This window comes from Chrysochloris asiatica, unplaced genomic scaffold (genome assembly GCF_000296735.1).
Source record: "Chrysochloris asiatica unplaced genomic scaffold, ChrAsi1.0 scaffold00056, whole genome shotgun sequence".
Taxonomy (NCBI): domain Eukaryota; kingdom Metazoa; phylum Chordata; class Mammalia; order Afrosoricida; family Chrysochloridae; genus Chrysochloris; species Chrysochloris asiatica.
The window spans coordinates 2366430-2390263 of NW_006408574.1; the positions used below are offsets into that span (position 1 = coordinate 2366430).

At 57.7% G+C, this 23834-nt stretch overlaps 1 protein-coding gene across 1 annotated transcript; it reads right to left on the reverse strand.

Annotated features, from left to right (window-relative positions):
- Positions 1-5: 5 nt before the first annotated feature.
- Positions 6-23297, reverse strand: SEC16A (SEC16 homolog A (S. cerevisiae)). The gene is made up of 36 exons (XM_006863815.1): positions 20052-23297; positions 18595-18722; positions 16695-16792; positions 16465-16594; positions 16092-16275; positions 15268-15430; positions 14410-14552; positions 13866-13927; positions 13617-13755; positions 13210-13452; positions 12049-12146; positions 11684-11765; positions 11442-11559; positions 11192-11303; positions 10933-11038; positions 10373-10513; positions 9040-9153; positions 8744-8927; positions 8396-8572; positions 7947-8047; positions 6942-7029; positions 6729-6822; positions 6501-6624; positions 6338-6418; positions 6092-6148; positions 5829-5934; positions 5289-5426; positions 5026-5120; positions 4228-4305; positions 3778-3837; positions 3234-3296; positions 2446-2688; positions 1895-2068; positions 1591-1737; positions 452-1006; positions 6-185 (listed from the first exon to the last, which is right to left on the reverse strand). The coding sequence occupies exons 1-36, from the start codon at positions 23253-23255 to the stop codon at positions 6-8; spliced, it is 8010 nt and encodes a 2669-aa protein (XP_006863877.1). The 5' UTR covers positions 23256-23297.
- Positions 23298-23834: the final 537 nt, after the last annotated feature.

A 23834-nucleotide genomic window follows, 5' to 3' on the forward strand; every position in this document is an offset into this window, starting at 1 on the left:
TGCGGTCACTTGTCTGGATTGCCCAGCCTCTCTGGGGGACTGCCAGCGAGGCCCACTCTTGGGGGTGTCAGGGATCTGCAGATAGGGCTCAGCAGGTGAGCCACAGTAGGAAAGACCTGGGCTGGGACCACCGGTGGCAGGCGCTGCCTCTCTGTCCTGGAGTGGTCCCAAGGGCCCCGGGTCAGCTGCATGGCTGGATCGCTAGGTCATCTACAGACACGGGAGGGGAGAGCACACAGCAAGGATTCCATGGGCACGTTTCAGAGGACGGCTGGGCAGGGTGATTGATGGTCTCCCTGGGACTGGGCAGGGAGGGTACAGGAAGGACCCACACAAGGGTATCCGGGGCGCTGTCTCCTCACCTACCAGATAGGGAAGGCTCACTTAGGGCTCCCGAGGTGAAGACTGAAGGGCAGCCAGAGCCCCAAAATGCAAGCCTGCCCTTCCTCACCTGCACATCCGCATCCCTCACCTGCGCGCCGGCACCACTGCTCGTTGCAGTCCTGCCTGGTAGCAGGGCGACCTTGGGCCTTGGCCGCGCGAAGCGGAAGCGTGACCCGCGGTGGAGACCACTGCGGAGAATAACGCCCGAGGTCGTGGACCAGAGCCAGAGCGCCTCGAATCCCTCCGCCCTCGTCACTACCACATCCCCAGACCCGCCCCCCGCCTCGCCGTGACCCCATCCCCCCACAGCGGCACCCCGCTCCCCCCCATGACCCAGCACCCCTTTCTGGTCCAGAACCCTATCCCGCGTCCTGCCCCTTCCGCCCGTGACCTCCGCACACCTGACGACCACACCTCTCCCTGGCCCTAACCCCGCGCCCCTCCACAACTCACGATCCCCCACCACCTCAGGAACCGCCCGCAGCCCCGGCCTCCGCGCTCCCTGGTAACCGACGCTGGCGAGTGGCCCGGGGGTCCCGTTCCCGCCGCAGCGGCCCCTGGCGGTCGGAGGACCGTGGCTTGAGTGCAGAAACCCGCCCCTGCTCCGCTGGAGGGTGGGGCCCTAGACAGAGCACCTGGGAAACCCCGGCCCCCCAGCAAGCACTCATCTCCCATCCCCGGCCCCCCCTCCACTCCCCCATCCCCCGGCTCCAAAGAAACCAAAATGCTGACAGCGCAAAATAGTTTATTTAACAATCTGCATTTAGGAAATATAGCAGCTCCCGCCTCGGAGGAAGCGTCTGGAATCAAAAGTGGCTGGCAGTCTACACAGGATGCTGGGCAGGGACAGGACACACAGCCCACACGGCAGACACCCTCAGCAGAAGGGAGGAAGGGGCCAGCCACTGGCTCCGTGTCTTTCCTCGGTGGGCAGGGGGAGGGACCCCAGAACCTACAGAAATGATGGCCTACTGATTTCTAAAGTATTTCCAAAGTTTCAGTTTTAAGAACAGTTGCCGGAGTCTTCTAAAGTTCCGAGTCCCTAGACACTCCTTGGTCGCAGTATAGGACTAAGAGTTGATTCTGCCTCAGCTATGGAAGACCTGGCTGTGGGGACTTCAGGGGCACAAACAAAGATGAGACCCCAGAGTGTCTGTCAAGAAAGGGTTTGGAGCCCCTACCCTCAAGACATCAGCAGCCCCTTACACGATGTGGCAGCTGCAGGTCTGAAGAGCGGCCAGAGCTGCCCTGGACCCCTCCCCGCCATCCAGCTTGCCAGTCACTCTGGAGCAGATTCTGCTGGGGCGCTTTGCTCGGAGGCAGCCCCCTTGATGGTGTGAAATCACTTGGGTCCTATGAGGTCACAGGACAGGAAGGGAAGGTGGACAGGCTGCTGCCACTCACAAGTGCCTTCAGTCGCCAAGTGTTGGGGGGAAGCTCCCCACTGTCGTTCAGATGCTGACTGAGAAAAGAGTATTCTCTGAGATGAACAAGAGTGAAGCAAGCTCACGTGGTTCTGCTGGATGCCAAGCAGGACAGGCAGACCTCTGGTGGCAGACCAAGTACCAGGGCCATTGCCCCCCGTGCCAGCCAGACACTCGTTGGTCTGAGACGAGGTGGGGCTGGCGAGGGCAGGGCTCCGGGCAGCTTTGGACGGCAGCCTGGCAACGGAAGGCACTTCTACCTAGTAGCAGGGGCCTGTCCAGCTTCATTGCACATGGTGTCCGTCCACGGTTACGATGACAGCCTTAGCATGTCCTTGGATGATTAAAAACGGGCATCCTGAAATCATTCTTGCAGGTGGGAGACTGGCTCTTTTCATCCAGTATCAGAGAGGAAGTGGGAAGGAACTGACGGTAGTTCAGAGCGTCGGCCTGCGTCCCCGGCTCTGAATTACAGTGGTGTCTATGCTGCAGCCGGCCTCACCCTTGGGGGAGATCAGTCTTTCTGGGCTACCCAGCACTGCACTCTAGTTCAACGCCAGGTGCTTCCTCTGGGCAGTCCTCCCCATCCTCGAGCTTGGGACAGCCGAGATCTGAAAAGAGACGAGCAGTGACGTGCCTGCAGCAGCTCACCCCCACGGCATTCCCGCGGAGCCTCGGGCTCTGCAAAGGTCACTGGCTCAGAGTCCACCCCCACAGACACTCTGAGGGGCTGGGCTGCAAGAATCTGAGGGGAGAAGAAGACCACCAGCCCCAGAAGCTGAAAAGCTGACTGACAGGGCCGGACAGGGCCACCAATGTCCACTAATGTCGTGTCCCTGAGAAGCGATGCAGCAGGCAGAGGGGAGTGGCACTGCTGAGCCTACGGGGTGGGGGTGGGACGGTGAAGCGAACAAGACATGTCCCCGGAAGTTAGGGGCAGAGAAGTTTCCATTCTGAATGCCAAGGTCTCCAGAGACCTGTGTCCACTACTCAGTACCCACAAACCCGCCCATGAGTCTGTTCTCAACAGGCAAAGAGACTGCAAAGGGCCCAGGCCTGGAAGGAACAGTCTACACACAAGGCCCCAGCTTCCAGAGAGGTACAGAGTCGAGACCTGTTCTCCCACAACTGTGGCTCCAGAAGCAGGATACCACCTTCAACTCTAAGAACACGAAGAGGTCGAGCCCAAAGTCCAGTCAGGGACACCCTCAGGGGGGCGGGTTGTCTAAGGAGTGAGGTACACAGAGGGAGGGGTTGGGGTAGGAAGAGGCTCAGGGAGGAGGGGGGCATCAGAGAGGGGCTCAGGGAGGAGGGGGCAGGGAGGGGCAGGCTGGCCGCAGCTGTGACAGGTCTGCAGAATGGGGTGGGGACCTCACAGCTCAGGCAGCAGTGACCAGCCACCCCAGCCAGCCTGCGCTCACTTACTTGTGCAAACTGGGCAGGGTTGTAGAAGGTCACGGCTCCCCCAGGAGGGCCCCCTGCAGGTACCTGCAAACCACAGGAAGTCGGTCAACAAGGCGGTGGTACCGGCAGGCCAGGTGTCCTTTGCCCTGTGAGGACCCTGAAGACACCTGTGTAGGCTTCCATCACCAGGTGGTTGCAGAAAATGCCAGCACGGGGCCCAGAGATGCAGCAGCGCTGGACCATGCAGGGGGCGAGCCCAGCTGTCCTGCCAGTCCCTGGGGCAGCCTCCAGACCCTCCCAGCCCCTGCTGAGTCATTTCCCACCATGACTGGTGTCCCTGGTCTCTCTCCCTAGATGAGAAAACACAGCCCTCCTCTCCCACTGGGAGCCCTGGACAGTGGACACCAGAGGGACACTTCAGGAGAGCACAACGCCAGTGGTTAGGTGAGGGCCCAGTGCAACAGGGATGGTGTTAGTCACATTAGGCACAGCCAGCGCTCACAAACCAAAGCAAAGATGACAGAGCCAACTCTGGCATTAAGTGGAGAGAGCCAGCCGCCAGTACCTGGTCAAAGTGCCGGCTCACTTCCTGTGACAGCGAGCTCACTGAGCTACAGCGTGAAAGCTACAAAACAGTAAGACAACACATAGGCGGCCAGTCACCACCAGGGGCGCCCACCTGGCAGGGAGGGCAGCCTTGCCAAACGCCGCGACATCCATCCCGCAGGGAAGCAGCTAGAGCTAGCAGAAGGCTGACACAGCTTTTACGGAGGAATAGTCATTCGTGTGGCCTGGGCCTGCACTGGCATCATCAGGACACAGTGTGTGGAGGGAAGGATAGAAACTGAAATCCCATCCCCTCAGTGGTCCCTGGAGGACGCAGGCTCCTGAACAAGTGTGGTTTTGTTTCAAGCTCTAGACAAATCCTAAACTACCTTTCCCATCTGTTGTGAAAAGGAGCAGTGCTCAGCACCAAGGACCAGCTGACCGAGGCTTGGGAAGGCCCCCTCCTCACCTGTCCTCCCTGGGACATGTCAGTGTCGCAAGACGACAGCTCGGAGCCGTGTAGAGGCTGTGCAGCAGAATTCACAGTCTGCCAAAAGAAACCGCAAACGTGGCAGTGATCAGGCCCAGACAACCGACAGGTCGTTCACACGCAGCTGAGAACTAGCGCTCCTTGGGCTCTGCCTGCCGTAACTTGTCCTGACTGAAGGCCTTAGCTTCACGCAGAGCTCCATTTCCCAGAGGAACCCAGAGGCAGGGGTCATGTGACTCAGCAACCCTTGGAAAGACAGACGTGGACTCCAAAGTCTGCCCAACTCTAAAGACCAGTCTGAAGCTAGGTATTTCAGGTTCTATGTGAGGCAGAGTAAGCACTGGACTGCTAACTGCAAGGTCAGTGGTTCAAACCCACCCACCAGCCACTCTTCAGAAACCCCATACAGGGTCACTGCGAGTCAGAACTGACTACATAGCACTTAACAACAACTACAATTTCAGGGAGACAAGGAACTAGGGGACAAGCACAGGTGTAACTTGAAATTTCATAGTGGGTTTTCAAAGTAGCCCGCAGGGCCCAGTGGGTTGCTAATCAAACGTCAGTGATTCAAGCCCACAAGTTACAGAGACAGACAGACAGACAGGGAGAGAGGGCGAGGTGGCAGCTGGCCCTGGGGAGCGGTTCTACTTTGTCCAACAGGGAGCGCTGTGGGTGTTCAACAGGAAGCCTGGTACAATGATGGACATCTATTTACAGAACTAAGGAAGGGGTCATCTTTATTTGGTGTGGGAGGGGGACAGGTTCCCAGCTCACCTTAGTTTCTGAAGTGGGCTCCAACCTGGCCTGCCCCCCGGCTGGCATCTGCCCTCCTGGGTCCCCAACTCCTACAGGCTGGGGCTCATTGGTATCTATGAACGGGACATATGTGGCCATCAGCTATTGCTCAGTCTAAAGTGGACTAGGGTTTCACTTACAGAAGGAGGCGTAAATGAGCAAGACAGGACTCTTCAGAAGAGCACTGGACGGCGGGTGACCTCAGGAGGGTCACAGGTCATGCAGCCGTCACAGAGACTTACCTGCGCCTGGGACAAACAGTTTTGCCGGGACTGGGAGCGGAGCAAGTGGAGCAAAGATCTCTGTGGGAGCAAGGGCAGGTTCACCTCGCGTGGTCCCACTCGGGTTCAAAACGTCGACGTAGCGAGCTCTGCTTCCCGCTGGGGAAGGTAACAGGAGGCAAATTCAGGCCCCACATGGCCTTCCTCAACACGCGGCTCCTGCCTGATGCCATCCCACAGGAGAGCAGGCCAGGTGACCCCCGGCCCAGCTGGCCCGCCCCATAGCGCATCAGAGTCCTGTCAGCCACCGCAGACCTGGGTGGGTAAGGCCACTGGACAAGGTCCTGCCTCACACCACAGTACTTCAGGGCCTGTCAGGCCGGCACTAGGACTGGTTGGCAGAAGACAGTGCAGAGCTCTGCAGGACTAGAATTTTCTCACCTCTTGGCTCCTTTTTGCAAGGTTAGCCTTCCTTTTCCAATGTGCCAACTGCCCTGACACCTAGGCTCTCACTGCTGGACTCCAAACATACTCTATTTCCTCAGGGTTTGACTTCGTTACCTGCTTTTCTAGAAAATACATTCACAGTGGCTCTGGGGGGACCGCCAGGAGCGGGAGGAGCAGCCTGAGGGGCCAACGCCATTGGAGGTGGGGGCGGAGGCTTCTTCTGCAAAGGGAGAGCCAGTTTCAGAAATGTACTCCATGGTACACCCGCCACCCCCATCCCGAAACATCCCAGTTAGCAGTCTCCAACGGGGGCGCCAAAGTGCCCAAGTCTGTCCTATAGAAAGTATGACACTTGGACATCTGAAGTGACAACTTACCTCCTCTTCAGGTTCATTTAAATTCACCCACTGGTTTTTCTTTTCATCCCATACAATCTGCCAAGATTTAAAAAAACACAAAGGAGTAGACTGAAGGCAACCAGAACTACAATCAGGTAACTACAGGCTTTCCCCCGGAGAAGACACCTCAAAACATCGGCGTTGCAGCTGCTGCGTGTCAGCGTCCGGGGCAGGCAGCCCCCTTGGGTGCCCCGCGCTGTCGGGGACCCTGCAGCACCCACTTACCGACTTGTTTTTGTCGTCAGGCAGGTAGGCTTCTGTCCTCTTCTTCCCAGGGAGCCAACGTGAGAACCAGGACTCAACACTCTAACCACAGAAATCAGCAGACCACCACACCGTCACATTACAATAGCATGGGAGGTGGACATCCCCAAATCTAAGCCCCTGCCTCGCTGTGGATCACGGCAGCAGGGCAGGCAGCAGCCGTCTGCATGCTAACACCTGCTTCGAGAACCACATTTTCTCTCACGACCAGCATGACCTGCATGGGATCTGGGTCTATTTCCAGGTCACTGGGATTGTAACAGCAGATGACCAGGGAGCACATGAGAAAATGCCCAACAGCACGGCTGACCGGGGGTAGGACTTGAGCAATACCAATAGCGCATCACCTCACGCCCAGCACAACAGACCACCACCACCTAGCAGTGGGCGAGCCTCAGGGGCCTCATGCCCAGCACCACCTTTCAGGAACACGGGTGACCACTGCCCTACAACAGAGCGCAGACCCAGCTGGTGCACACCCAGGAGGAACGGGGGACCCGGCCCCTCATCCACAAGAAGTCTCCTTGGCTTTATCGGAACCAAGTAAGACGGGAAAAGCAGTTACTGGGACCATTGAAAAGGGCGAAGCGCTGCCTGAGCAGACAGGAGACGCCACTGCTGTGCGGGCAGCCCTCAGGACTCCCAGGTAACAACTGGGGAGAGGTCAAGGGAGAGGCTGCAGGCACCTGTTCACCAGACCTCAGCCCACCCCAAGCGCAATGCGGCCACCTTTTACCTTCTTTGGTTGTTTGACCACTTCCACAGGTCTCTTTATCTCTGGAGCTGGTGTCCCGCGTGAGTCTGTGTTCTCCCACCCCTGGGATGGCACCGAATTCTGCGGCTGCCTTGTGTAGTCCTGTTCCAGGAAGGCCAGGGCAGGGTCACCTGGTGCGCCCTGGAGCCCCTAACCCCATCCCTGGGGATGCAGAGAAGGACTGGTGGGGCTGGGGTCTCGCATTTTCTCTGGGGTCTGACTAGGGAAAGGACTGCTCACACCCAGCCAAGAGCCAATGTCCAACGACTGGGCGGGGCTGCAGTGTGCAGTGGCAGGTGTGAGCGGATTCAAGAGAGAACATGGATCCCTGGATTTCGATGGTTCCATGCTCATGTCTCTCCTCCAGAACATGTGAATTAGCGGGGTATCAGGGAAAGCTCCAGACTACTGCAGTCGCCTCTGGAGAGAAAGTTCCAGAAGGTCAGCTCGATTAAGATGTTCTGTCCCTGCAGTCAGGACTAGAGCTGCAAAGCTAAGTCCACAGGTGACTGACAGGGGGCTCTGGATTTTAAGGCCGGTGAAGAACAAAACGTTCACACACAGGAGTAGCTTCCCCGCTTTAGGGAAATGAAAAGGAATCCAAGGGTTTTGTTACGCTCGGCTTTCTCTTCAACTTGGCTGAGGAGCTGCTTTTTCTGAACTCACTCTTCCCTCTTCTTCCCCAGGCGTGGTTTTCACCACATACTTCCCAGCACGTTAAGGACTGAAGGCGCTTTCGAAAACCTTTCGTTAGCTAACTGCGTGAAGGCACCGGGTGAATACCCCCTAGAGGAACAATGGCGAGTACACACTCACACTGTGGGAGGAGGGCACCACGTCCACCACATCTCCACCACAACCCTCTTCTCCCCACTCCACGTGAGAGTTTCTCATGGGTGACTCCCGTGATGAGGTCCCTGTTGAGAGAAGTGATGATGCAGGTCCTTCAGGATGACACAAGAGACTCCCCACAAATGCAGGCTAGTTTCTGAAATCAAGGCTAACAAATATTTGGGATCTAGGGAAAGACTGTCCTTGTAGCTGTCGCTTTTGTCCCCGTAACGGTGGCTCACTTCAGTGCTCACAAGCTCACCTGGCCTTGAACGGCTGTGTTAAGCAGAAAACCAACGCTGCCGTTCCCACTTTGACAAGAATCTTAGCCAACCAGCTCTAATTTCTATCAGTTTGGGTCTACAGGGAGACATATGACACTGGGCACACCCTTGAACGTGGCTCTGGCAGCCACGGTATGCCTGCAGACCCACCTGGGTCCTGGCGCCCGGACTCATCTTGCTGGCCTGGGTACGGCGCTGTAGGATCAGACCACACAGGCTCTGGAAAACCCAGCGTGGAGTCCGGGGGCACACAGACAGGCCCTGGCTCAACTGGGCCGGGGGGAGGCACTGGGAACATCGGCACCCTGGAAGGAGGGATTTGCGGAGCTGGAAGGACACAGGAAAGGACAGTCTTGTTAGTGACTAGAAGATGCCGGTTCTTGACATCACAGCCCCTGAGCTCTTCATATGGCCACATCCAGCAGACGGTCAGTGTCGAAATGTCACCCAGGGCTGAGCACAGGGAGGAGGAAGAGGCACTGAGACCTCGGGGCTCACCTGAAGGCAGCAGCTCACTGGGTCCAGACAGCTCCGTGCTTGGCAGCGTCAGCAGTGGGTTCCCCAGGTCCAGAGCTGCGGGCTGCCTGGGGCCTGGGCCTTCATACTGCTCCATCTCAGAGCTCGGAGAGCCAGGACACTGGGTGGGGATGGCTCCATCCTGCTGCCAGGCCCCACCACCCTCCTGGGGAGAGACACGGCTGTGAGTCCCCACCCCACGAGCCCACGGTCATGACTCGTAGCAGCTTGGTACCCTCAGTAGGAACAAGGGACCCACCAGTGTCCAGCAGCCCTACCTCTATTTGCTTCTTCACCTGCTGCAGCTGAACCAGCCAAGAGGGCTCCACAAACGACTCCTCTTCCGGTTTCTCTTTGAGTTGAGGATCAAAGAGGCGTAACTGGGAAGCGACCTAGCCACGGGGAAAATATAGCCTGTGACCCCCGCAACAACACCCCCCAGATTCCCTGTGACCTGAACAAAGGCCAGGTCGACTGACAGACAGCAACCCTGAGGAGGGTTTCCCAGGAGCAGCTGGTGGGTTTGAACCGCCAACCTTGTGATGAGCAGTCCAATGCTTATCCTATAGCGCCTCCCCAGAATTCTGTGTTAAATCAGAGATGAGGTTGTGGAAGCATGCTCATGGGATGTGCCCTTCAAAGTCTCTGTGTAGCAGCTGGGAGGAGAGTGTTCACGACAGACTGACCCGCGCCACGCCTGCATCACAAGGGCAGTACTGGACCCTCCCCTGGCCAAGCCACCTGCTCTGTTAAGTGTGTACACTTAGTACGGTGGTGTGGACCAGCCTCGGAATGGACAGAGTCCTCGATGAAGCTCGAACACCAAAAGAAGGCCTTGCTTTCCGCTGCCAGCTTCACAGACAATAAGGACACCAGGTGCCACGGGCCTGCCCTCAGCCTGGGCTTCTGTGGGGTATGGCAGGGGGCACAGGGGACTGCAGGGGCACAGAAGCAGGACTGTCCCCTTTGGCCGACAGCACGAGTGTCTCCCTGAGCAGTATCCTACAGGCTCAGCTCTCAGCACCAGCAGACCCAGCACTGCCAGCTGGACCCGGGGAGACCTGGGGAGCTTTCGCCAGCCCCCCGATTCCATTCCTCTGTTTGACCACCCTGCCTGGCAGGTGGACTAGGCGTGCGGTGGGTGGGCCAGCAGCACACACTGGACATGTGTGAATCACAGTTTGGGGATGGGATGGGGGACTCACTTAATATGCGACTGCAAGTTTCTATGAGAAGAGACTTTAAAGCCATCATCGTAGACCCACGTTCTCACAGTGATGCTACTCCCAAAGGAAGGAGGACACACTGACAGAGCCACCGTGAGGGGACCGTCCTTCTCTAAGATGTCGGGTAAGCACTGCACCCTGAACTCCACGGTCCCCTCAGGAGAAGATGAGGCTGTCTGCTCCCGTAAACATGTACAGCCTCAGAACCCCTGAACCCCATACCCTGGTACCACTGCAATGGGGGTGCCAGGCTCCATCCAGGTCACACCTCAGGAATGCTCTCATTGTCACCTCTCCACCAGCTGACTAAACTGCTTCAGAGAAGTTACAGAGATGCAGCGCCCACCCCCGACCCCACAAGACCCTCCCGAGGTAGACTGATCACCTGGATGAGCTGGCCGATGAGCACGGTGGAGTGGGCGTGGGGCCGCGCCAGGATGCTCTTGGCAATGACCTCGCAGTAGTGGAAGGCTTGTGTGGTTAGTCCCATGTCAGCCAGCCGGCAGGCATAGATGAACTTGAACACCTGTCATAAGCAGAAGTTTAGTGACCCAGCTCTCCCCACCTGGCCACAGTGCTGTCAGTGGTGAACCCTTCAATTCCAGGTACCGCTGAGGGACCCCTCCCCACCAACAGTGATGCCAGCCCCCATTCCAGAGGCCTCTAAGAACCCTCCGGCAGCACCCTGAATGTAACCACCGGGACTCCCCTGGTGTGAAATCAGGAGCGCACCCACCATACCCCCCCGGAGAAGGCTGTCTGCGGACCCAGTGCTCTAAGGGGTTTCTTTCATAAACTCAAGGGCAGCTCTCAGCACACATCATACTTGGAACTAAGTGCGCCAAGTTTTTAATATTTATTTAAGACATTAAACAGCCTTGGATCCAGTCTGGGCTGGTTTTCGAGCATTTCCGATCACCTTTCCTCAAGAGCCCAGACACGGACCTGAAAATGAGGCAGGGAACAAGTGTGGGCCCCGAGGGATTGCGCGTATTCATAGGCCTCTGTTCTCTGAATAGCTTCGTTAGTGGCGAACTTTAAGAACGGCCAACTGTGGAGAGACAGAATTGAGCGGGGCTCAAAGAACTGTGGACACTGGGCGTCCCTGACGCTGGGCACTCCTCCAGCCCTGTCTTGGAGCCGTGGGCCCGGACAAGCAGACACGCGGGCATGCACAAGGAGGGAAGAGATGCCGGCCCCTCACCTGTGGTTGGAGCCAATCAGGACCAGTTTGGCTGTTTTCTTGGTGTAAACCCCGAATCCAGCCTGGGCCATGAGGTAGCAGAAATGTGCGGCTTCTAAGAGGCCTTTGGAGGCTGTGGGGATGGACAGGCCAGGCCAGGTCTCAGCACTGGGCATGCTCATGGGCAGAGAAAGACAGACGCCTAGTGGCCTGGCCCCTTACCCAGCATGTCCCCCATGATGATCATGGTCCTAGTGGCATGGCCCCTTACCCAGCGTGTCCCCCATGGTGGTCATGGTCCTGGCCTCCACCTCCAGGTTGTTGCTCAAGTTGGATAAGACCATCGCCAGATGTGGCCGCCAGTCTCCCCACTTCTCATCACCACAACACTGCAACAGGGAGACATAGAGACCTGCATCCTAGCCTGTGGACAGCTGCGCCCCTTGGAGAGCACAGTGGGTAGGGTGACAGGAGCAGCAGGAAAGTCCTCCAGGGACCAGAGGGGACACTCACCATGGACGCAGCCGGCATCCGCCCAGACAGGAGCTGGTAAACCGTCTGCAGGGGGTCGTTAATGGGCAGGCTGTTGGCAAATCTAGATATACACACAAAGGAGGCTCAACTCGGGCTCCGCTAGCCTAGGTCCGACCCCTGCTGTACGGAACGACTGCAGAAAACCGTAGCCAGACAGTGTGCGAATCTCAGGCATCTCAGCTCTTAAGCTACTGAAGCAGCGGATGGTAACAGCACTGAAATCTCAAGCATTACTAGCCACGCAGTTAGAAATCCTCCAAACCAGCCAACCGGACAGCCAGGGGGAGGCTCACAGAAGGCCATGCACATGCAAGGTCGGGGCGCTCAGGTGTGGGCTCCTCTACCTGGTCATAACTCGGGCATGCGTCCGGTTGTCCATCTTACTGGCCAAGAGGAGAGCGTGGCCCCACAGGCCGTTCTTCATAGCGGACTCCAATGCATCCTACAAAAACATCCGGTAGGTATAGGGGTAGGCATGCAGGCGGGCTGCTCAGAGCAGCTCATGTATCAAGTTAGCTGAGGTCCTGACACCAAGGGAGCCAGGACCCAACCACACACGACAGCACTTCCTTCCAGTCGGTTCTGACCCACAGAGACCTGGAAAGGTTTCCAAGGAGGAACTGGTGAGTCTGAACCACTGACCTTGTGGTCCATAGAGTGAAGGAGAATCAGGCTTTGGCTGTGGGTTTTTGCACATGTATGTTTCCAGCACAGAGACCAGGACATGGGTTCAGACCCCAGCTCTGGAAGGCTCTCCAGTTCCCCATCAGCGAACCCCCAGCTCAGGTCAGCCGCTGCTCTGCATCAGCGAGACCTCAGCTTAGCGCAGTCCCCAGATCCCTATTGCCTGAACCCCACCTTGGAGTGGCCCCTGGACTCTGCGGGTCCCCGCTGAGCATGGCAGGACCTGCAGGAGGGACTTCGGACTAAACATCTTCATCCCACACAACACTGTGAATGTGGGACTTCAGACTAAACATCTTCATCCCACACAACAGTGCGAACGTGGGACTTCGGACTAAGCAGGAGAGACCTTGTTACAGCAGCTGAATTAGCTGTCAACATCAGCATTTAAAGTGCCTGTTCATCAAATACAAACTTTCTTCGTGGATTAGGGATTCTGGGCCCATCCAATATCCGTCATTCAGAACAACCACACAGACACCTCAGCTTTAACCCCCTCGACGCCCTCCTCCTGTGCACCCCATCTTGGCACCGCTGCACCAACTGTCCCCGGACTCCCAGGTACCCCCACGAGTGTGCCCCATCAGGGTGCACACCTGTCATGGCTCCCCAGGTCTCCACAAGCTGAGCCCTCGATGCCCAATCTTCAAACACCCTCTCCACATCCAGGTCAGCGTCCCAACTCCCAGCCCACACCCAGCATGAAAGTCGCACACCACAGGCCCTCTCTGCACAGCCAGCGTCCACTGGAGCCAGGGTCCAGGCAGCCAGCCTGCAACCGCAGCGCACAGAAGCCGCAGCGCTCCGGAGGCCGCCCTTACCTTCTTGCGGCCGTACAGCAGCAGTTCTCGGAAGCGTTCCGTTTCTTTGTCCAGACTGCTGGTCCCGGCCCCCTGGCTGTCGGTGAGGAACGCGAGCTGGGCCTCCCCAGCCTCCTCCTCCTGCTGCTCCACAGCCTCGCTTGTAAAATCGATCAGGTTTGCCTCGTTAGGCGACTTTCCAGGAAGCCACGAGGTCTTGTGGTCGTGCATTAAGAGTTCAGCGATGTCGGTCCCTACCACGGTCTGCAGGGGTGGGGCCAATGGGTGAGGTGACAGTCAGGATGTGCACGGCCCCGCTCCCCAGGGCATGCTGGGAGCTCCTTCCCGGGGGCCAACCGTGCACAGCTCCCTCAGGAGGGCAGGGGCTCCCCAGCCCACAGACCTATTAGACACCAAGAGCGACGTACCCCGTTCTGTCTGCACAAGAGAATGATCAAATTCCAAAGGAGGCTGGCGGACCCTTTGTCAATGATACTTTCGTTCTGGAAACACTTTGTAGCTTTGTTCTGTGCAAAATTAATAACATCCACTTTATGGGTGTCGTCTCTGCAAAGAGAACAAGCCTTCAGTGCCCGACAGTACCTGCACCCAAGGCCACGCCCTGCAGCGGCCACCTCGCGCCTACAGACGTCAAGAGCCCCCGGGTGGGCACATACTTGCCAAGTGGGCCCGGGAAGGCACGCATCTCCTCTTGCTCCGGGCTGTGCTGTAGCAGCGTCTGTAAGGCATTGGGGGGAGGGGGTCATCAGAGCAGGTGCTGTAGACAGGGGAGCAGTCGGAGAACAACCGCTTCCCTCACCCGCCCTCCTCGACCCTGTGAAGACAGCAGGACTCTGGACTGCACACAAAGACGCAGCGGTCATAATGGGAGAGCAGTGCTTCTAAGCTTTAAGCAGTGAGACCCATTTTTCCTCCAAACATCCTGAAGTCCACTTAGTGTGGGGGCTGGGCTGCAGCCCCGGCAGTCTGTCTGCCAGTCCTCAGTGTGGTGTCTTGGGGAGCACAGATAGACGGACATGCAGAGGCTCCCTGCCCAGTGCCCAAGGCAGGAGTGAAAATGGATGACTAGGCCCACACAAGGGTCAGCCACACAGGGAGGCTCCTGGGAGGACAAGTGTCTCCTAACTAGAGAACGACCAGTCACCAGGCCCACAGAGGGCCGGGGACGCGGGAGAGCGGGGCAGCCCCCAGCTTTGTTACCTCCATGCTGTGCACTTCAACCAGTGCTGGCTGTCCCTCCGAAGGCAGATTTGGAATCACCTCGATGAGCTGCCCTCCAGGACCGAACCTTGCACAGACGTGGGGCACTGAGAACTTCTCGGGGGAACTGGGTCTTGATAGAGCTATGATGAAGTTGGCAAACAATCAACTGACGCTTCTGAACTAGGCAGATGGCTTGGGGTGTCCAAGACGCCCACAACACCAAGTTGCCCAGCAGTCAGCTGAGCTCATTATAATGAACTGCCTTTGAATTACAAGTCACTGATTCTAAACGACCTTAACAACTATGGACCAAGCCCTGGTGGTACTGTGGGTCAGGCACTGGGCTGCACAGCACTGGGCTCCATCAGTTCAAACCCACCAGCTGCTCCTCAGGAAAGAGAAGACTGTCCACTCACACAGACAGTTACAGCCTCAGTCTGGGACTGAACTCCCCCTGTGGCGGGCGGGCAGCAGCAGTGAGGAACGCACACCATAGACGGTAAACAATTCAAGGTCCAAAGGGCAGCATTGACCGGAGGACAAAGTTGAGAAGTGTGCAGAGAGGCGGAATGAGAACCAGAATCAGAGGGAGAAAGCGGAGCAGAGATATCCCGCTGCGGGGGGTGGGGGGGGTGGTGGCAGTGGGGATCACACTGCAATGAAACGCACTGTGTGAACTGCTGAATTTCAAGACAGGATCTGCTCTGGAAACTGTCACTCAATTCACAACACAAAGTTTTTTTAAGACTGATCACATCGGGAATGCTACACAGGGTCACTGAGTTGGAGTGGACTCAATGGCCAGGGCCTCCAGCCCGTCCCCTCACGGGACCTGGCGTCCCCGTCTACACCCACCTGGGTCCACAATGGGCCAGCTGGTGCCCGCAGGGTAGCCGTACTCAGGGAAGCCCTGCCCGCCGTTGAAATTGTCTCCGTAAGTGTCGTAACCGTCATCGCCTGGCGGAGCTGGGGCATCATAGGAGCTGATAGGCATATTGTGATTTCGGTAAATCTGACTCTTAAAAACATCAAACAAAGGAGTACAGTTAAACCTGAGCTCACTGTGAAGCCCAGGAGCACCGGGATGAATTGAAGTATACACTCCCCCATCTGCCCAGTGCCCCGGTGAGGCCTCGGTGGTCACTCAGCATCACAGCAGCAGACAGCTTCCTCTGCTTGCCACGCTGCACTGGTGGGCTCTACCTGGACACACATAACCCACGACAACACCCTACCAACATTCTCAGAACCACAGCATCCAGGAGAGAGTGCTGGAGCAGTGGGAGAAAGACGGACAGCCTCGGATGTCCCCTACATGGGGCCGTTGTCAGGTGGCACCGAGCTGCTGGCGCACAGCCACCACCCCAGTAACAAGGAGAGCTCCTGGGGGCACAAGGGTCAAGCGCTCAGCTGCAAAACGAAAGGTCAGTGGCTAGGATCCACCAGTAGCTCCTTGGGAGAAGAATGAAGTAATATGCTCCTATAAAGACTGGCAGCTTTAGGAACCTATGGGGTTCTACTGTGTCCTATAGGGGTGTCTGTCTGTCCTATAGGGGCGCTGTGTGGGAACTGAGCGAGGATGGTGGCTGTCTGTCTGTCCTACAGGGCCTTCCAATAAGCAGGCCTGTTCCACACAGCCTCCCCACGCACCCTGGAGGCCTTGGCCCCCGAGTGCTGACCTGCTGCGAGTGGGAGCTGAAACTGCTGCTTCGGCGGCTGTGCAGGCTCTGCGCTGAGAGCTCGCTGTGGACGCTGCGCCGGTCCCCCTCGTCCCCACAGGGGTCACGGTGCAGCTCCGGACCCTCCTCAAAGCTGGACATGAAGCGGGGGTCGTACCTCCAGGGTTCACCGTCCCGCTCGAGCCTAGAGGATGCCCGGAGCAGAAGCAGAGACGGGGGGTGTCAATACCTGAAGTAAAGCCTTTCTTTAGAGCACCTACCACGTTAACCCAGCCCGGCCCCAGGTACATGAGAGCCAGGCCCTTCTCCCCGACGGCCGTTCCTCTCAGAACAGCATCAGTTCTTGGTTCCTCACAGGGGTCTATTTACCCACCTGTCGCCATATGCATATGGCTCTTTCCGGTAGGGCGTGTATTCAGCATCGTACCAGTAGTTCCGGTCATAGGGGCCGGCGTCCCTGAACCTAGACGTCCCTGAACCATAGTGGTAGCGGTCCCAGTGGCCTGGCATCACAAACGACGGAAGAGCAGATTACAGAGGCACACGCAGGAGCAACACTTTGGCGTTCACGGCTGCGGGCCTGCGGTTCCCTCCCTGACCTACCTCCGTAGTCGTACTGGCCTGAGTAGTAATTGGCATAGTAGTCGCTCTGACTGCTCCATCCGCCTTTGGGGTGATAACCCCCGTCCTGGTAACCCTGCCTGGAAATATGCAAAGGGCTGGTAAGCCCACACAAGACAACAGCCTCGACGCCCCAGCCCTCGCCCTTCAGAAGACACGACGGGGGCAGCACCGAGGCCACACGTGGGCTCAGTAGAGTGGCCCTCAGGAAAGGGTCCTGGGAGGCTGGGGGTTGCAGCCCCGTGTCCTGGAGCCCACCATCACCCACCAGCAACCACTAGACAGAGCTCAGCTGACCAAGGGGAAGATTTGCGGCATTTCTAATTTAGACAACATTGGTTTATAAGACTTGCTTCTACTCATGCCCCCCTGCCTAGCCCTCCCCGTGAGCAGGGGGCTGGAGGGATGAGCTGGAGGTTCTGGCTGCACAGTGCAATCACCCATGTGTGACCACTGCTGGGCTCTGAGAAAACCCGAGGTAACTCAAAACCAGGCTGGTACAGCTCTGCATTGAAGACTGAGTCCACCCACCCCGGGCACCGGGGAAGGGGCAGCTCACCGACACGCCAGGAGAGCAGGGGCGGCAGAGAGTCCCCAGAACCTGGTCATGACCCCAAGTCAGTCCCTTGGGCCAGACCACCTCTCACTACCGCAGGGCCACCCAGAGCTCCGGAAGTGTCTCATCACTTCCCACTCACTGGCCCGCAGGACCCCCGCTCTCCCTGGGGCTGTCTGCATTCTGACACAGGTAAAACCTCTCAGGGAAGACACTCAGACCCAGGAGTGGAATCATTGGAGCAGCGTACGTGGGGCAGGTGAGGCCTCAGCACGGACACCTGCCTACACACCTGTCCAGGAGCACAGGCATGGTGACCTGGCTACAGCAGGTACAGGTGGGGCCGCCCGAGGAAAACCTAAACCCAAACCCAGCTCATCATTCAGGGGGCAGGAGAAGCCGACCCCCTTCCCAGGAGTGGACTGGAGGCCCGATGGGCACCGATGGGCAGGGCCTGTCCGGAACCTGCCACACTGACAGCACAAGAACCGAGCGGCAAAGACTCCGTGCCTCTCCAGCCGCTTCCTAACTTATACCGTTCCCTGGTAACACGGATATAGGTATTCAAATCTAAGACTGTAGGTAATGTTACCAAGCCCCAAAGATCGGATTTAAAAAGACAGCAGCCAGGAAAAGAAGTACCACTCAACAACGTAAGTACCAGCTAGAGCAAGGGTCACTTAGAACTGATACCATCACTTAATAGAAATGTATGTTGCTATGAAAAAAACCTCCTAAATGTATTGAATTTCAGGGCCAGACGTCCCCCAGCCCTGACCTAGAAGAAAAGCGTTCCTGGTTACGCAGCGGCCCGCTTAGTCGCCAGGTCAACAGCTCAAATCTACGAGCAGTCCTGGGGCTGTGCTGTGGGATAAAGCCCTGGGCCACAAGGTGGGTTTCAACAGAAAGGTCGGGGGTTCAAACTCATCAGCCGCTCCTCGTAAACCCTATGCGGGGTCATTACGAGTTGGAACCTACTCAATGGCACTTAATACCACCAGAGGAAAAAAAAAGGCAGTAATAATGCAAAAAGATAAATAACATCTAAGAAAAAAGGCAATGATAATGGGGAAAAAAAAAGTATTCAATTTATATTAGAAGGACTTAGAATGGAATCATTAGAACAAAACCCCATCCTAAGTCAAAGACCACCTGCATTTAACAAAGACAGAATTTTCACCCCCAAAAGTCCTCCGCCTTCCAGAGATGCATGTGCACATGTGCCCATACATACACACACACACACACACACACACACACACACACACACACACACACACACTATATATATATCGCAAGAGACACCGCCAGGTGCAGAGCTCCAACCTGGGTGCTGGTCGGTCGGAGCAGTGGCTTGCTCGTGAGCTGGGCCGCTCGGGCTCAGGGCAGCGGTAGCTGTCAGGGTAGGCAGGCGCAGCAGCGTTGTCATAGGGCCTGTACAAGCTGTAGGCATCCTGCTGGAGTCAGATTTGGTAACATCAAGTTCTGCTGCGGGCTGCTCTGGCTTGGACCACCAGAAGCCTCGTTCTGTACAGAGCCAGACTGGGGGGGCCCGTCACGAACACAGAACACTTCCCACAGTGACTGGCTAAGAGACAGCAGGTTACCAGCTCAGGATGCCTCTGACCCCCACCCTAGGGTGTCAGGTCATGCCCAGGGCCCCACTCTGCTTCTCTGAGACAAGGGACACAGGGCCTGGCTGTCCTGTGGCAGTGCCCGCCCCCACGCCCATCTCCATTACCCACTCGTGAGCCACCTCAACTGTCTCCAGGAGAGGCAGGAGCTTAGGCTAAACCTCGGGCGCCAACTGCTCCTAGAACATTGGCTGCCCTCGTTCCTGACCTCTGCTGGGGACATTAGTGACAGGGAGACAAGGCAGAACGCAGACTCGGGGCTGCTGGCAGGGGTAACACAGGGTGAGGATCTCTCCTGTGCTCGTGGTCCCCCCTGTGACAGAGAAAACCTGAGGCTGAGCACCAGATGTGGTGTCTGCTCCCGCACACGGGCCAGGGGCACTGACAGCCCCAGAGCAGGCCAGCCACCCCACAGCTCAGCCCACGATGACGAGTGCCGTCCAGCGCATCTAGGCAGCTACTCCAACACCTCTAGGCTAAGGATCCCTGGTGGCACAGTGGGTTAGTAAGTGTTGGACTGCTAACCACAAGTTCAACAGTTCAAACACACCTGACATCCTGTGGGGAAACCCATGCGGTAGCTCTACTGTGTACTATAGGATGGCTGTGGGTTGGTAAGGGGCTCCATAGGAGGTGCTGGACAGTCCGACAGCGGTCCTTGGCCTTCACACCACACTGCTCTCGGCACCAGCGGGATTAAAGGCCAAAGCCCACACACGTGTCCCTTGGGACCAATGTTTCCAAGTGTTGGCATCACCCAAGCTTGTGAGGCTGTGAGGAGCTAGTGTCACCCTTCACTGCTTCATGCAGGCACCACCTCCAACCTGCCTCTGCTCCCTACATGCTTTCATTCTGAAGCAGCTCTTGATGCCTCCGGCGCTGGCTGTCAGCTGCCAAAACACCTGAAGGCGGCACAAGGCCTCATCAAGTTTGCCAAAGGACACCATGTAAAACCCTGGTTCTACAGGATGTAGGTGGGGGTCACAGCAAGGCTACGCAGAGCGCAAGGAATCTGATCACGTGACTAACCATACTGTGTACGTCCCTCTGAGGGTGGAGCACACCCACTACCCAGGAGCACTACTGCCAAAGAGCATGCCCGAGGAGGACACCCACAGTCCAGAGCAGAGACGGGAGAGGAGACTCTACCTGGTAATAACGAGGTGCTGCCCCAGGCTCCAGCGGGTATGCTGAAGGGTACTGAGCCGGATACGTGTCATACAGGGACCTATAGTAGTAATAGGAAGACAAGTCTGGGGGCAGGGGACGTGGCCACTGCAGATCTGATGGCCCAGCTGCCTGGTTGGAGCTGGCTGAGGTGACAGACGTGCCGGAGGACTGAGGCGGCCAAGGCTGCTGACCAGTGTCGGCCGGTGCAGGACTTGCTGGTGGTTGGGTGGTAGCATCATGAGTCTGGCCCGGTGCCAGTGGGCTTCCTGAGCCAGAAGATTCCGGCAACGCCGTTCTGGGCACTTGGGGGGCCGGAGGTGATTGCTGCAGAGACCCTGACTCTGGTTGGACTCTTTCCGGGCCCTTCTGGCCCTGAGGTGCCTTCGTCACCTGCTGGTAGAAATGGTCTGGGTTAGGTGCCCCAGGTCCAGGTGGTCTGGGATGACCGGTGAGGGTCTGCTGAGCAGCAGCTGAGCTGTCAGGAGGGCCCAGAGTCCTCGGTATAGTGAAGTCTAGGGCTCCGGAAGTTTCGTCGAGGCTGCTGGAGGGGTTAGGTGCGGGTAGCACCAACACCACCCCGGAGGCCCCAGTGGGAGGCAGAGTCTCGGTGGCGCGGTTTCCCTGGTTCACTGGAAGAGCTGGTGGTTGGACCAGCAGATTGGCAGGTTGATTAGCAAGTGTTTCAGGACTAGCAGCTTGTAAGCAAACACTCTGGGGGAGACTGCTGGACAGGGGCGGGTTGACAAGGCCATGCGATGGAATTGCCAACACGGGGGCTCCTTCTCCAGACTCACTGCCCAGAGCCTCGCTGCTGAGAGCAAGCCTGTCCCCAACCAGAGGCTCGCGCTGGGGCACAGTCTTCTCGTGAGCATTCGATGAGGGAAAGTGAATGGGCTGGGCCGCCAAGGCCAGCTGGCAGTGCAGGGGGCCCGTGGGCGGGGAGGGGAGCAGACTGGCGTAACCGGAACTCGCCTGAGACTGGAAGGCCTCCTCCTCGCCCATCTTGGGAGGGTTCTCCAAGTTTTCCGAGGCACCAATGCCATCTCCGCTCCGGATAGGGGACCCGCATCCTGGCATCTGGGACAGTGGTCCACAGCCCCCCTCGTCGGGGGGCTGGATGACTTCTGAGGCCTGCGCTCTGACAGGAACACAAAGTGCAGGGGCAGCTGGGGCCAGAAGGACACTTCCCCCCAAATCGGGAAGCTCACTTTGAGCCCACAAGGTGGTAGCTGGGCTCTCACACTTCATAGGTCCCTGGGTTCTGGCTGAAGACCTCTTCTCAGGTGTCGTGAGTACAGTATTGGCAGGCAGCCCCCCAGCTTCTGCAGCAGTGCTGAGGGGGGTGAAGAGGGTCTCCATGTTGTCAGGTGGCTGCTCCAAATTGCCAGGGGAAGCGTCGGGTGGGACAGCCGTTGGTCTCCGCTTCTTCTGACAGCCATGGCTGCCCCTCACTTCGCCCACCACGTTGGCACGGTCCGACTCAACTGGCTTCACCACAATCAAGTGGGATTTCACTGGCTCAAAGGAACTGTTGGCGCTTGTCTGAAATATCCCTGTGGGCTTCGGGGGACTGGGGGTTAAGGGCTGGGACAGACCTTGGCTGTGGCCACGGTTTTGGCTCCTGAGAGTCTCCTCTGTCTCACCACCCACAGGGGAAGAATCAATTTGCTTAAAGAAATTGCCAGAAGCTTCCTCCTCAGGTTTTCCAACTTCCTGCTGAATAAAGGTGCCCGCTAACTCCTGGGGTCTGGCCGCGTTCAGGAGCCCCCAGTGACCTTTGCCGCTGGATGACCCGCTATCAGGTCTCGCAGGCTGCAGGGCAGCCTCAGGGGTCTCCCAGTTTGGAGCCCCGACGCCAGGAAGAGCCCCATACCGGAACGGGTCATTTAGGGTTTCACTTGGCAGAACTTCCTGGTTCTGGATGAATTCCAGGTTCTCGACGTTCTCACACTGGGGGCCTGCCACGCCCCCCCACACCTCTACAGCCGCCTGCCCCGTGCTGGGCTGGTCACACTGAGGAAAGTAGGGCTGAAGGTTCTCTAGCGTCTGTGTGGTGTCACCGTGGGGACCCAAGTGTGCCGGAGGGGGGCCGGGCCTGGGGCCTTCGGAGGCAGACGACGCCCCCGAGCTGGCTTTCTTCACAGAAAGGTCCTCCTCGTTTTCCATTTCCCCACCTGGGGGACACCTGGCGCGTGTACCCCCCGTTCCTGGGGGGCACTGCATGTGCTGCTCTTCTGGAGTCTGCCTAAAGCTCTGATTTGCCCAAGCCGGGCCCACTCGGGGGCTCTGCCTGAAAGTGTTCTCAGGATCAAAGTGACTGGCCAAGTGGCCCCCACTGTGAAGAGAGGTGGTCTCATCCCTCTCATCCCCGGCCAAGGGTCCTGGCACAAGAGCCAGGGGGTGACACTGCTGCTCCTGGCTAGGACCCTGGTGCCCGCTGGGCTGAGGGAGGAAATGAGAGAGCCCAGGAGCCCGGGGCACTGCGCTGTGGCCAGGTCCTTCGGGGCAGGACAAGAACTGCGGGCCCACAGGCCGTGGGCTCCCCTGGACCGGCACCCATGAATCTGGTGCTGGTAGAGGTGGCTGAGGGAAGAAAGAGGCCAAGGCTGGGGGCCCGGCCCCATCCTGAGGGTTCTGCCTGCCAAGGGGTCTGGCGGGCCCAGGCGCTGCTCCACGAGGGCCTTCAGAACCCACTCCTGGAATGTACTGAGGATTCGGCGGGGCAGCACCATTGGACGTTGAGCTAGACCCCATCTCTGCACTTCGGCTCATCTCAGTCCCTGGGGGCCCTGGAGGGGTCACCACACGGGCGAAATGGCTACCGTCCACTCCAGGCTGCAGGAAAGGGCCCGGCACAGGCTGGCATGGTCCCTGAGGGCCCCCGGCGCTTGTGTGAGGTGTAGCCAGAGAAGCGTGTGGAGGCAGCCCCGGAGGAGGGGAGCAGCCTGGCACGAAAGGCAGGCTGCTTCTGGGCACAGTGTCCAGGGATGTGTCTTGGGTCACCTGCCTACTGAAGGCAAAAGGGTCTGTCACCGGCTGCAGGGGGCACGTGACAGGAGGCACCGGGGTGCTGGTGGGTGTCCGTTTTCTATACGGGCTGTTGGGCCAAAACACGGTTCGAGGGTTTCCCACGGGAGGTGGTCCAACCAGTCCAGAAGGGGCCGCCTGGGGCGGTGGCTGCATGGTTTACTTCTTGCAAAATGAGATGCTACTTACAAAAAGAAGCAAGATATCACCTTTCCTTAATCCGACCTGAAAAAAGAAAGAAAACAAATGAACACCACAAACCCACACATTCGAAGTTCTAGCTGCAAGCAGGAAAATTAAATTACGAAGCCAGAAAAAGAGTTCCCGTCACTTAACTAAGATTCGAACTGTTGTTCATGGCACCACCCCCACCCCCAGCGCACCTCTTCCTGGGATGGTTTGCAGATGATTTGGGATAATTCCTGCCCCTCTCCGGGTTAAGTTCAGCAACTAGCTGAACACCCACATGGGTTACCCATCACCTTCCGAACGCCCTTACCAAATCTGAGTGCCAGCACACAACCAGCCTCCACAGTTCCTGCCCATTTCCCACAAATTCTCACTAGGTCCAGAACGAGCCAACCTCACTCCTGAGACAGCAAGCTGGCATGGGCACACTTTTCAAACAGGGTCATTTAAAATCTCCTGAAGAAAACAAAACCTTACAAGGCACTCTGCCATATTCTTGAGTGAAAGAGTACGATTGGATGTTGGAATAGAATCTACAAAGCAAAT